This window comes from Pseudorca crassidens, chromosome 19, assembly GCF_039906515.1.
Source record: "Pseudorca crassidens isolate mPseCra1 chromosome 19, mPseCra1.hap1, whole genome shotgun sequence".
In the NCBI taxonomy this organism is placed as follows: Eukaryota; Metazoa; Chordata; class Mammalia; order Artiodactyla; family Delphinidae; genus Pseudorca; species Pseudorca crassidens.
The window spans coordinates 36,416,308-36,428,503 of NC_090314.1; the positions used below are offsets into that span (position 1 = coordinate 36,416,308).

Sequence of the window (12,196 nt, forward strand, 5' to 3'; positions counted from 1 at the left end):
AACGAGTGTGGGGGTCTGAGCATCTGTGCGCACCTGCGGTTGAGCCTCCACCCCCACCCCCTCCTACCCCCGCCTGCCGCAGTCGTTCTCAGGCACCACCAGTATTGCCTCCCGCCCTTGGGGTGTGTATGTGTTTGTGTGTGTGTGTGTGTGTGTTTCGCGCCCACTGTGGTGGTGCCTTCTGTGCGCAGCGGGAGCCGAACTTAAGGCGTGCGCCCAGTGAAGCGGCTACACACCTGCCTCGAATCAGTCTCAGGCCTGACACTGATTCCTGGAGGTCGCGTTCTGAAGGCAAGACGGACCACGCACTAGACACGGGTGACACTCCTGCCCGCACAACCAATGCAAAGGCGGGTGAGTTCTGCCGGAGCGGGTTTGCGCCGGCGTTGTGGGCGCGTACAGCCCACATCAAACAGTGTCCCATCCGCTGCGCACACCAGTCGCGGGGAATCCTGTCGCTGCACACGCAGACCTGCCGTGTAAAATCTGATCACCCCGGCAGTGCGGGTTGGGGACCGGCCGGAACGGTTTGTCCTCCCCGAACTTTTTTTCTACTTTTCTGAGCGGACCCCGGAGAGCTCGCTACCCCGCTACCCAGCGTGCAACAGGGCGCCGCCCCCAAAGGGTTTTTCTTCACGACCTCACTCTCTACTGGGTCGCTCCTCTCTTAGTGCCTCCTCTCTGTCCAGAACGAATCTTCGACTCCGCGCTGCGCAGTCTATGCAGCCGGGGCAGGATCCGTTGCAGCTTTGCACAGGCGAAGTCCTGCCGGCTCCGTCTTAGGCGAGATGTTGCCCCTGGGGATGGATGTGTGTGGACAGGTTTGAGCAGTTGGTGAGGTGACCAGATAATAGCCAGGGCAGCGTTCCGGAGCCAGGAATCCGGGCACAGGCCTGGGAATCCGTGCATGCACTCGCAAAGTCGTGTGTGTACACGTACTTTCGAACTTGCAAGAATGGCGTGTAGTACACCTAAGTGTGTGCAATTTGGACATTTTCCTGGAGAAGGTCTGTAGCTGGTCCGGGGTCCAAGGCCCAGGCAGTCTGAAACACGCTGGTACGGGTTGTTCGTCCAAGAAACCCCGCGGAGACGATGCAGCGGCTGCATTTGGGGACCACAATCCCACCTGGCCACAAGCACTGGGCCACGGACCTGCCCTCCGGCGGCCACAGGCTCTTTCCCGGCCCGGACCCCATCATCTGCCCTGCCCCGTCGTCCCGCAACCAACCCGAGGTCGCTACAGCCCCTCTTAATATTCCGAATTTCCATTCCCCTATACCCCTACCCCCAACACCTCCAGCCAAACTCTCCAGCGAGGAATATCCTTGGCTCAACGAAAACCCGCGAAGGGGAGGCCCGGGAGGCCCTGGTGCTGCGCCGTGCGGCGCGCATGTCCCGCTCGGCCCCTCCCCCACCACCCCCCGGGTCTGACCCTCCTCTTCCCGGGGACAGGCGCCTCTGGGGGGTCCCCGGGGTCTGAGAGTGCGTGTCTCTTTAAGAGGCCCTGGGGGGCGCCTCGCGAGCCGCCCGGGGCTGGAGGGGGAGGGCACGAGCGGGGGCGGCTGGCGCCAGGCGGCCGAGGCTCCACAGCAAAGCTCCGGCCCCTGTCACTTCGCATCGGCCGGGCCCCGCAGACAGGCGGGGGACGCGCGCTCAGCCGCCCCTCCCTCTCCTAGGCCGTCCAGGGCCCGGGCGTCGGGCGGGCTCGGGCCTCGGGCCTCCAGCCCGTTGCACGCGCTCAATTAGCTCTGTGCTTCCCGCAACCCGGAAATCGGGCGGGGGCGGCCTGGGCCGGGTGTGGCCGTGGTCCCGAGCCTGGCCGGGCTGCTGTCCGTCCTTGGCCCCCCGTAACCTTTCGCGGGGTCAAGGGCCACTGCTGGGACCTTCCCGGAATTGGTCCCCGCCCGGTGTCTTGGTCTGTGTGACCGGGCGTGGATCTGCGTGCTCCTACGTGGAGTGATGGCTTGGTGTGTACGGTCCTGTGGCAGAGGGGACGTGCGTCCGGGTAGCGGGGCGCTGGCGTGAGACTGGTACTGAGTGCGCGGTGGTTTCTGAGTGTGCCCGGGCTAAGCTCGGGTGCCGTGTGTGGCCCTATGCCGGTGACCAGTAGTGGAGGTGCCACTGGGCGCGTCCATCCTCGTCTTGGCCTGTGTGTGTAGGAAGAAGGGGAGGGGAGAATAGACAGAGTTGCTCCCCATCCCCGGCTTCCCGGCCGGACCCGCGCCTCCCGGAGCCTTGGCGCCAGCCAGCCCCGTTTAGTGGCCGGCCCGGCTCCCCCGCGGTCCCGGGTCTGGCTGGGGTGGGGGCCGCGGCCTCGATGACCCCGGCCCGCAGCGGCCCGGCCTGTCCCGTCCACTTAGACAAATTGCGGCTGACAGGCTCGCAGTCTCTCTGGAGTCGCCGCCCGTCCGTCGCCTCCCTCCCGACCCAATTACCCCGCGCAGGGTCGGGCCAAGTGGCTGGGATGGGGCGGGGGGCTCGGGGAGAGCGGGAGGCGCGACCTCTTCCCGGCTGCGTTGTGGCCCAGGCCTTGCGCCGGGACAGGCGGCGGGGCCACTTCTTCGGATCATGTCCCTGGAAGTGCCTGGGCAGCACGGCCTCTGCGGCCCAGTCCCCAGTCTTCCAGGCTGATGCGAAAGCAAGGCCCAGGCTGGCAGCTCTGGCGCGGGACAGCCCTGGCCCTTGAGGGTCGTCGCTGTGCACCTGAGGGCAAGCAAGGTCACAGGGCCCGGCAACCCAAGACTCATCCCCGCCGGATTTGGGACGACTTCCCCAGAGTTTTGGGGATTCCATAACCCTGAGAGCTCCGGACTACTCTATGCTCTGGGGTCGAGGTCCTCGGTTCGCAGCAGTCCGCTTGGGACGCAGGGGTCGGTAAAAGTGAGGTGCACATCTGTGAACCTGCCAGTGCGTGGACGAGCACGGGTGTGCGGTCATGGGTGTGGGTGCCTGGGATCGTGGCAGAGTGAACAGGCCACGCTGCTGTGTGGCTTGAGAAGGGGCAAAGCACAAAAAGGACCCCCCTAGGACCAGCCCACCTGCGAGAGAGGGGCGGGGCTGGCCTGCGCGCGCTCACCAGGCTCGATTAGCTTTCGCAGAAACGCTTTCGCCTGGAGCAGGGCCATGATTCCCTGGAGCAGCTTCGGGGGTAGTTCTCGACAATCCGGGCGGGCTCCGGCGTCGCCTCACCTGCCCTCCCTCTCCCCGCCAAAGAGCTACCTGGCCTCCGGTCAGCCTCTGGGCCTCCAACCAATCTTTCGCTTTTTTGACCTGCAGCTTCCTCTTTGCTTCCTTGGACCTTGTTGCTTTTCTCCGCTGGGTGTGCTCCCCTCCCCCCACTTTACAGATGAGCCCAGAGGTGCAGTAATTTACCCGAGGCCACACAGCTACCGGTGGCAGAGCTGGGATGGGACCCAAGGACCTTAAGAAACAGCAAGGCCACTCCTTAGAAGCTGGTGATGTCATTGCTGTCCCACTAGCTACACCTGCTCCTGCAGCAATGCAGTACTGAGACTCCAGGGCCCCACCCTCAGGCTGGGCTCTGACTTTGAATACAAGACGGTACAAGATGCTCTTCCCTTTTGCCCCCAGAGTTCCCAGCTCTAGGTCTGCAGGAGGGGGCTGCCTTCTCAGTTACACGGGGACAAAGGAGCAGCTGTAAAGCTAGCCAGGGGCCAGGGCTGGACGCTCTTAGGAGTAGGGAATGGGGGTGAGTGGCCTCAGAGTCTTGGACTGTGTGCGGGCCCAGGACAGGGAGGTCAGTGCAGAATGCAGTTCCTCTAAGGGAACTGGCCTGGGCATGTGAGGCAGCATGGAGCAGACAGGGGTCAGCAGATTAGCTGTGTGACTTCTTAACCTTGGGTGAGGCTTCTTTCAGGCTCAGGCTTCTCATCTGCAAAATGAGAACCGAATAGCGCTCTTTTGGGTGCCTTCTAGTTTAGAGATTCCCTGATCTGTGAAAATCAGAAAACTCAGCAGTGAGAAACCATTTCCAGTCTTAGACCGGCAGCTGCCTGCTCTGGCCTCTGCTTGCTTCCAGAGGAGCCGACACTAGTGTTTGACAGAGCGCCGTGCACCTGAATTTACCTTGGGACCACTGGGCCATTTCTCCAATCAGTCCCAGACAGTGCCCTCCCTCCCTGAGCTGCCACCCCAGCTACCATCAGCCTCCTCGCAAACCATGAAGGTATTTTTTCCTCCATCAAGTTGAGAGAAAGTCCATAGTGATTGCCTGTTGAGCAGGTAGGGCTGTAAGAATCAGGGAGGTCACATGGCTTCCTCAAGGTCACCTGGTCAGGCCACAGTTAGATGCATGTTCCGACGGCCTCCTAGGGTGATGCCATCATGGGGGTCTGCTGGGGCTGCTCGGGGTGAGGTGGACCTTGCCCTGGGTGTTATCTCTAGAGGACAGGAGGCTGGCTGCTCCCGGGCCAGTGGGCAGTAAAGCCCCCCACCCTGGGGCCCAGTCTCACTTCCAGCTGATTACAGGCTGTGGCAGGGTCTATAACCTCTCCAATTAGCCGGGGGCCAGACCCGAGGCCTCTCTGATAACCCCAGCTCCAGTGGCAGCCGCCATGGGGCCAGCTTATCTGGCCTCTCTTATCCTCCCCCTTCCCCCACATACTCAAAGAGTTGCCCTAGCTGTGAGCAGATGAATAACCAGATTGTCCTGCAAGCTCAGCCCTACACCCACCACTTTCCCTGACTGAAGGAGGCCACAGCTGTTTTGCACCCCCTGGAGGGAAAGGGCTGAGCCAGGGAGGACTCCTGGCTCTAAGCTGCCAGCCGGTCCCCTGTGTGGTTGGAGAGCGCTCCTGGCTGTCCATCTTTGCCCCATCCACGTGCCCTAGGTGGGTTCAGAGGGCCTGACCCTTCCTTGAGCTCCTTCCGTGGCCAGTGTGCATAGGCAATCTGGTGGCACGCCCCTCCCTCCCTCCCTGTCCCCTTTTGACGGAAACACTGCTCTGGCTGGGGTGGGGGGTATGCCAGGCACATCAGTGTCTCCAGTTGGGCTGGAACGGGAAAAGCTGCTGTTCCTCCCGCAGCCCCGACTGGGCCCAGGCCTCCTTCCGTTCCCAGCATGCCTCACTCTGGCATGTGATTCCTCACCCCGCAGGTTCCCAGGCAGGAGGGACTGGCTTCAGCCACCCTATGCAGGGCCATCTACTCAGCCTTCAGAGCCGAGTGTGATTCAGGTCCCCCTTCTGCTAGCATGCCCAACTGGTCGGGTGGAGGGCACTGAAGATTTAATCTCTCCGCAGGCGCCAGGGTTGGATGGGGTGCGTGCGAAGAGGGCGGGGGCCCTGGAGCTCCCCCGCTCTGGCTGGATGGCTGGATGGGAAGGCCTGCTTGTTTGTGAACTCTTCTGTGGCTGTTACATTAAACTTCACCCCAAACCACACCTGGATCAGTGGGTTTCCTTCAATCCTCCCAGGCCTCTCTGGGGTCTCAGGGAAGGCGGGACTGGGGCTACCCCTTTTCACTCCCCTGGCTCCTGTCTCCTTCCTGCCATTCACTTTAGGTCCAGAATTGGGAGGTGGGAGGGGAACCACATCAGGAACTTGTCATCCAAGGTTCCAGCCAGGTTTCCTGGGAGACCCACCTTCACCTGACCACCCGTCACCTTCTGAGTCTGAGGAGACGTAATGACAGGGAGCCTGTCCCAAAGACGAGGCCAGAGTCTTCATCAGGCTCTCCTTCCCACAGCAGCCCAGAAGCACATGCCAAGGACCTGACCAGCCCTGATGGCCACAGCCAGGGAGGGTCCGGGCCTGGGCTGCTCCCAGAACTCAATGGCTCTGGTAACAGGCAAGAAGGTCAGAGAATGGATTTAAGTCAGACCCTGCCCCAGTTCAAGAGTAAACATCTTCATTCTCCTTCCTCCCCCCTCCCAGACTCCCCCTCAGCTGCACGTGTGGAGCAGGGACACACGGTCAGGCCCACAGGACTCTGCTCAGCGCTTGGAGAGGACCCTGACCCCAGCAACTCAGGGATGGACACCAACTGCAGCGTGATTTATTGAACAAGACGTGCACTTTTTGACAGGGCCTCAGTAACCAGGGTTTCCTTCACTGAACAGTACAGGACCAGGGTAAAAGGGCTTACAGACAAGAAAGACAAATCCTTTCCATGAGCCAAAGGGGAAAGAAAAGAGGAAGGGGGGTTTCTTCTTCCTTCCTCCTTCCCTAATACGCTGGGCCTCAGTTCAACGCCAGAAGGAGGTTGGCCAAGGGAAGCTGGGCAGCGTGTGCCAAAGCCAGGAGTGAGCTGGGGCTGTCGCTCAGGGCCAAAGTGCCCGCCGGACCACCCACCCTCGCCCCACCCAGGCCCCCGAAGGGTTTGGTTAGAAAATACAAAAGCGGGTCCAATGCAGGACATCATGTGCAAACGGAGGAGGGGACGGAGCTTCTGCAGAGTCTCTCTCAGCCACGGCCCCGTTGATGGGGGGCAGAGGGCATGGTGAGCCAAGGTGCTTTGGAGAAGGGTCTCTTCTCAATCCAGGGAGGGGGGCGGCTGTTGTCAGGAAGCTTGGGGAAGGTGGTTGGTAAAAGACGAGCAGAGTCCGAAGGGCAGGACCAGAGCGGGGACTTCTCCCCTCCCCCCAGCAGGTGAGTGGGCCAGCCAGTCAGAAGCAGGTTGCTGGTACCTACGGGAAGCTGGTAGGGAAGAGGCTGAGGGGCTGACTCTCATTGGTGGGCAGTGGGGATCGGTAGCCATCGAAGTTTCTCGGGATGCTGCCGCTGGTGGAACCTGAGCTGTTACTCAGAGTCTCGATGCTTCCCTCTCGCTGTAGTTCTGCAAGACAGAAGAGCGGGCCAGGCCCGGTCAGAGTGCCGTCTTGGGGAGGCGGGGGTAGCCCTGGGCCGGGCTGCCTGCCTTGAGGCACCAATCTGGGTCCATTTACATCCTTCTGCGGGGGGAAGGACGGGCCGGGTGGCAGCTCGGGGCACAGGGAGGCTCCCCCTGAGGAGGGCGAAGCCCCCTTGGCTGGCGGGCTCCAGTTACTCCCTCATTGTGGGAGCCCCTTTAGCCAGAAGTACGGCCGCCCTGATGATTTGTCAGGACCACACTGCCATACATGGGGCATGTGCTCAGCCAGCATGCTCCCCCAACTCCATGAGAGGCTCCTATCCTGGAGCTACAAGTCTGGCAGGAGGGGAGAAGCCAGGACATGGGAAGGACCGACGCTTCCCTACCTGATCTGTCTCCCTCCCCTCCCCTGCCAGGGAGCTTCAACCCTGGCTTAGCCACTCGCTCACTCATTCTCACCCACACAGTCTGCCTGCTGGCCAGGCCCCGGTCCATCTGCGGCACCTCCTGGAAAGTGACCTGTTTCCCTTCAGGAGGGAATGCCAGGTTTGAGAGGGGCCTACGTGCCTGGAGTGCCTCCTTTCTCCCTTCCTCTGGGCTCCCAAGTGTCCTGGAGGCCCCCCAGAATTTCTATGCTCGGAGTCAACCTGGGAAGCAGGCAGGGAGGCTCCCATCTGCTCCTCTGCCCCTTCCCTGGCGTCAACACAGCCACGCTACCATCTTGGGTATGGCACCTGGCTCCCTCTCGTTCAACTCTGGGCAGCTTACCCAACTGCCCACCATCTCTTGATCCAAGACAAGTACTGGGGTAGGTGGGCTGGGGATAGACTTCCTGGCGTGCCGAATGCAAGGAAGAGAGAATTACTTCTTGGCTTTTTGAAAGTGGCCAGTTCCTATACCCTCTCCCTCACAGTGGGCTCTGAGATGTGGGCACACACATCCCTGGGCAAACTCTGGGCCCCAAGCCGAGATGTGGTACCCGCAACCTCTCCTTCCCCAAGGTACACCTGCCCGGGACTGAGGGGGTCTTGCGTGTCCACCCCAGGAGCCCAGGACCTCAAAGCAGTCATCTGAAACGGCAAGGTGTGCTCGAATGTTACACTTGTCTGGTCTCTTTTATCTCCAGCCTGCACCTGCTCCCTGGCTCCCTGCCACCGTACACACGCAGCACAGCTGGCTTTGGTTAGGGAATGGGTCATGGCCTTTGCTCCTGGGCCGGCCATCACCAGTCGGCCAGGAAATAACCACCGACCCCCCCCCCGCGGGTGACCCCCAAAGCATCGTGGTGACCCAGCAGAGGCAGCCACAGAACGGGCTGGGGGAGTCTGTGCTGCCCTCCTTCAGAGCAGGCTCCTGGTCCTGTGTGAGGCGTGAGGGGCCCTCAGGCTGGAAGGGTGTGTGTGCCTGGACACCAGAACCCCTCAGCAGATGGGGGCTGTGGACACAAGCTACAGGCTTGGTGATGGCCCCTGATCTCCAAGAGACACTGGCTGCCCCGTTGGGCCCAACCCTGAGATAAGTCGAGAGTTATCTAGATGTGGATCGCCCTCTAGCCTCACCCTCATCTGGGAGTCCAGGCCATTGTGCCGAGAGAGGGACGGGACAGGAAAGCAAAGAACAGGCCCCGGGATTTCTGTATGGAAGCGTCGGGCCGAGGAGTCTGTGGGAGATCTCTGATTCCAGAGGCCCTGGCCCTGGTGCAGGCTGTCCCAGCACTAGGGGGCGCTGGCAGCAGGGCCAGGAGGGCAGGAGACGGGAGCAGTGGCCGCAGCAAGAGGAGCAGGGGCTTCCTGAGCCAAGGGAGAAAGCCCCACGTGGAGGAGCAGAAAAGGCCACCGGCATGGGGAAGGCCGGCACCTCTCCAGAGCTGGAAGCCATGCCTGACGTTCTGGAGGCCCAGCGCCGGCACATCCCCACTAGTGAGGAAGCCGAGGGGCCGGAAGCCCAGGACCGAGCGTGGCACCCCCTCTGCCCCTCAGCACAGGCCTGCAGGGACCCCACCCCGCGAGTCTGGGCGGACGCCCGTCATCCCATCCTGTGACAGTGCAGGGACGGTTGCCAAAGGGACTTACAAGATGAGTTTGCTGCTCTCAGGGGCCAGGTAGAGCCTGAGCTGTCCTGCTCGTGTTTTCTCTTTACCAGTGAGGCCTGGGACGTGAGGGAAGTGGTCCCATCTCCCAGGGCGACCGAGCTCTGGTGAATTTATGTCCCGGACGTCTCCCCGGGCCTCTTCCCTCCTCCCCATGCCCACGGCCACTGCCGGGTTAGGCCTGTGCTTCCTGCCTGGATAAGTTCCAAAGTTCCCTACTGGTCTCCTGCCCTCCAGACCCCCCTCTCCAAGCCACCGCATCCCAAAGCTGGGGTGTTCTGTCTGTAGCACAAACCTCATCTTGCTTTTCCTCTGCTTAAAAATCTTCATCGACTCCTAAGCGTCCTCAGGATAAGGTCTAAACCCCTCAGCTCTATCGAACTGCCTTCCATGACTGACCCGCCCCCAGCAAGACCTCACTAACCTCTCCTGTTATTGCATTTGAGGAACCAGTAATGAGCTTGGGCAGTCTGGGGGCCTCTCCAGGCTGCCTTAGGCCTCTGGGCCGGTGCTCATCCAACTTCCTCTGACGGAAAAGCTCTTCCCAGGCTCCCTAGGCCCCTAGGGCGCCTACTCATCTTCAAAGCTAAGGGCAAGCAGGAGCCTGTGCTGTTGCCCTGGCAGAGCCGGCCAGGCCCCACTCCTGCCCTGGGCCCTCTAGCACACTGTGCACCGCCTGCTCACACGCGTGTCTCCATCCAGGTGGAGGGTCTCTCGGGGGCCAGTTCTGTGCTTTCTCTCTGTATTCCCTAGTGCCAACCGCAGGGCCTAGAAAACAGCTGGTGCTCAAAAAACATTTCTCGAATGAATGAGTGAACGATGTGGTAAGGAGATGTGGCGCTTTTCCTGCGCATGACTACCAGTACAAGAAGCAGGGGCCCGGCTGGGCTAGGCACTTTCCTACATGCCTCTGTCAAGTCCCTCTCTTCTTCTCGCTGAGACAGGATGAGCGTGTGCAGAAGCGGATGTGGACGTGTTCGAGGGGTGCACACACGGTTGCCCCTCAGGCCACCCAGCCGCCCAGCCCTCAGAACAAGCGGCAAACGGAAGTGTGTGGCCTTACCTTCCTCCATCCTGAACACATGCTTTGTGACTGTTGTTGCTCATGGACGCTGGGCTGTTGGCATTGTTTTTTTTTCCCTTGTGAAAAGAAGAGCATTGAGGAACCTTTTGGGAAAAGACCCGGACAATGATGGAGAAGTACACTGATCTCTGCAAGCAGGAGGAGAGGGTATCGGGAGGTGTGGGGAAGTCACACTGGGAGGAGGGTAAGCTTGCAGCAGAATTCTGTAGTGACATGCATGTGTAGGGGCCTGGGGACCAGTCTTGGGGTCCCAGAGATGGAAGTGTCGTGACACAGCCGAGACCCCCTTTGGTGAGGGTGACGGGTGGTGGGGGAGAGGGAAGGAGCCTCTGGCCCATGCAGTGCCGGCTGCGCCCCATGCACGTGGGATGCCAGGAGAGGAAGAGGAGACAGACAAAGGCTGAGTTTTTGGGGACGCCTCCGGATGTTCTGACTCAGTGGCCCAGTTTCTGGCTGCCACCCTCCTCCCCCAATCCCCAGACCCCTGGGTCTGAACAGCTCTCCTGCAGCTGAGGTGGACCTGTGGGGAAAGCCCACCAGAAACCTGCCAGGGCTGCAGGAGAGAGAGCTGGGGGCTCTGTGGTGGGGGACTAAGCAAGCATCCCTGGAAGCCTCCCCACTCAGCAGAAGTAGGTGGACTCTGGCCGGTGGGAAAAAGCTAGCTCTAAAGGAGGCTGCTCTCCAGGCCTCAGAGCGAGGTAGGGGATGAAGAGTAGCTCCTAGACAATGGACTGGACTCGGATAGAAAATCCTATTATGACCTCACATTCTCCAGCGCCTTCGTGCTCCTGGGAGGTGGGTGCTGGTCTCCCCACCTTGCAGGCAGCAAAACCAAGGAAGAGCAGGAAGCCATTGGCTCTGGGTACACAACCCCCCACGAGAGAGAACTGGGCCGCTGCAGGCCCCAGGACGGTGATGTGACGACTCCAGAAACCGCTAAGACTGGCGCCAGTGCTCCCCACTGGCTGTGTCCACCCATTCCCTGCTGGCTCTTTTTGGAAAATGGGCCTGCTGCCCCTCTATGCCCTGGGCCAGGATGGGTAAGCCACAGCGGGTAGGGGGGCAGTGGAATGAGCAACAAGCAGAAAGGAGGTGCCTTGGCTCTCATGAAGTAAGCAAAGGACCGAGAAAGCTCAGCCCTCGTGCTGCCCTCACTCTCTATGGAGCCTGGCAAATTTCGAAGGTGTCAGAGGCGGGCAAAGAGGTGGCTGGCCTTGTTAGGGAGAAGCGAGCCTGGTTCCCTGGGCGTGTATGCCAATGGAGACCCAGGGAGCATGTGAGGAGGCAGGAGCTTAGCTGCCCCATCTTGGGCTGGGCCACGCAGGATGAGGGAGCCTGTCTTCCGTCCTTCACTCCACCATCACCCCAGCCCCTCATCTCCCAGCAGGATACTGACGCCCCTTTGCAAAGGCAGGAGCAGCAGCCTGGCTCCTGCGAGCCGTGGGTGGGTGCCGATGAGCAGGGCAGGGCTCCACCCAGGGAGAGGCAGAGGATGAGGCAGGAAGGGGACCTTACACGGCACAGGAGATGGCACGGGGGGCAGGGCATGAGGAAGCCCCTCTCTCTGGTCCTCCCCGCTGGACTGCTGGTCCCCAAGGCTGCTTCACCCTGGAGGTTCTTCTCCCTGGGACAGTCCTCTCCCCTGGGTACAGACCCTTCACTCCCTGGAGGCCGTGCAGTGCCTGGTAAGACTGGGTGCAGGTCTCTCTTCACAGGAGCAGCCACTTTACTGAGCGCTATGGTCTTGGTTCCCTGATCCCTGGGGAGGGGGTGAAACGCTGAGGACACAGGGTCTATGTGAGCTTTGGGAGGAGCTGGGGGAGCCCAGGGGGGCAGGAGACCCCAGGGGGAAGGTCAGGAGTGAAGTCCTACTTTGGGCTTGACCTTCTCCAGGCCTCCTCCAGGCCGGGTGGCAGTGAGGGTGGCTGGCCAGAGACCCCGAGGGAAGCCCCTTTGGCTTCTGGTGGGTGAGGGCCCTGTGGAGAGCCCGTCTCGGGACTCGGCTGAGGAAGGTCTGTTTCCGGGACCTGATGGGGTCAGTGAGGGCAGTTCTGTGTGTGTGTTTGGGCGGAGGGTCCCTGGGACCCCTGGGGTTCAGTCCCCAGGCCTCCCTGGCACTACCCTTGCCACAAAAGGAGTAGCATTTACTGCCGGGCCCCTCTGGTGTGCTAGAGGCTCCAGCCGGCCCAGCTCTGCACACTCAGCCTCGATGC

The 12,196-nt window shown here is 61.3% G+C and overlaps 1 protein-coding gene across 6 annotated transcripts in view; it reads right to left on the minus strand.

Moving 5' to 3' along the window:
- Window positions 1-5,993: 5,993 nt before the first annotated feature.
- The window catches only part of BCAS3 (BCAS3 microtubule associated cell migration factor), a 572,946-nt gene continuing 566,743 nt past the window's right edge, over window positions 5,994-12,196 (minus strand). For all 6 annotated transcript variants that reach the window (XM_067716301.1, XM_067716302.1, XM_067716299.1 and 3 more), the window contains one exon: window positions 5,994-6,795. In XM_067716301.1, coding sequence (XP_067572402.1) covers window positions 6,647-6,795 — 149 coding nt within the window. In that variant the 3' untranslated portion in view covers window positions 5,994-6,646. The remainder of the gene's footprint in view (window positions 6,796-12,196) is intronic.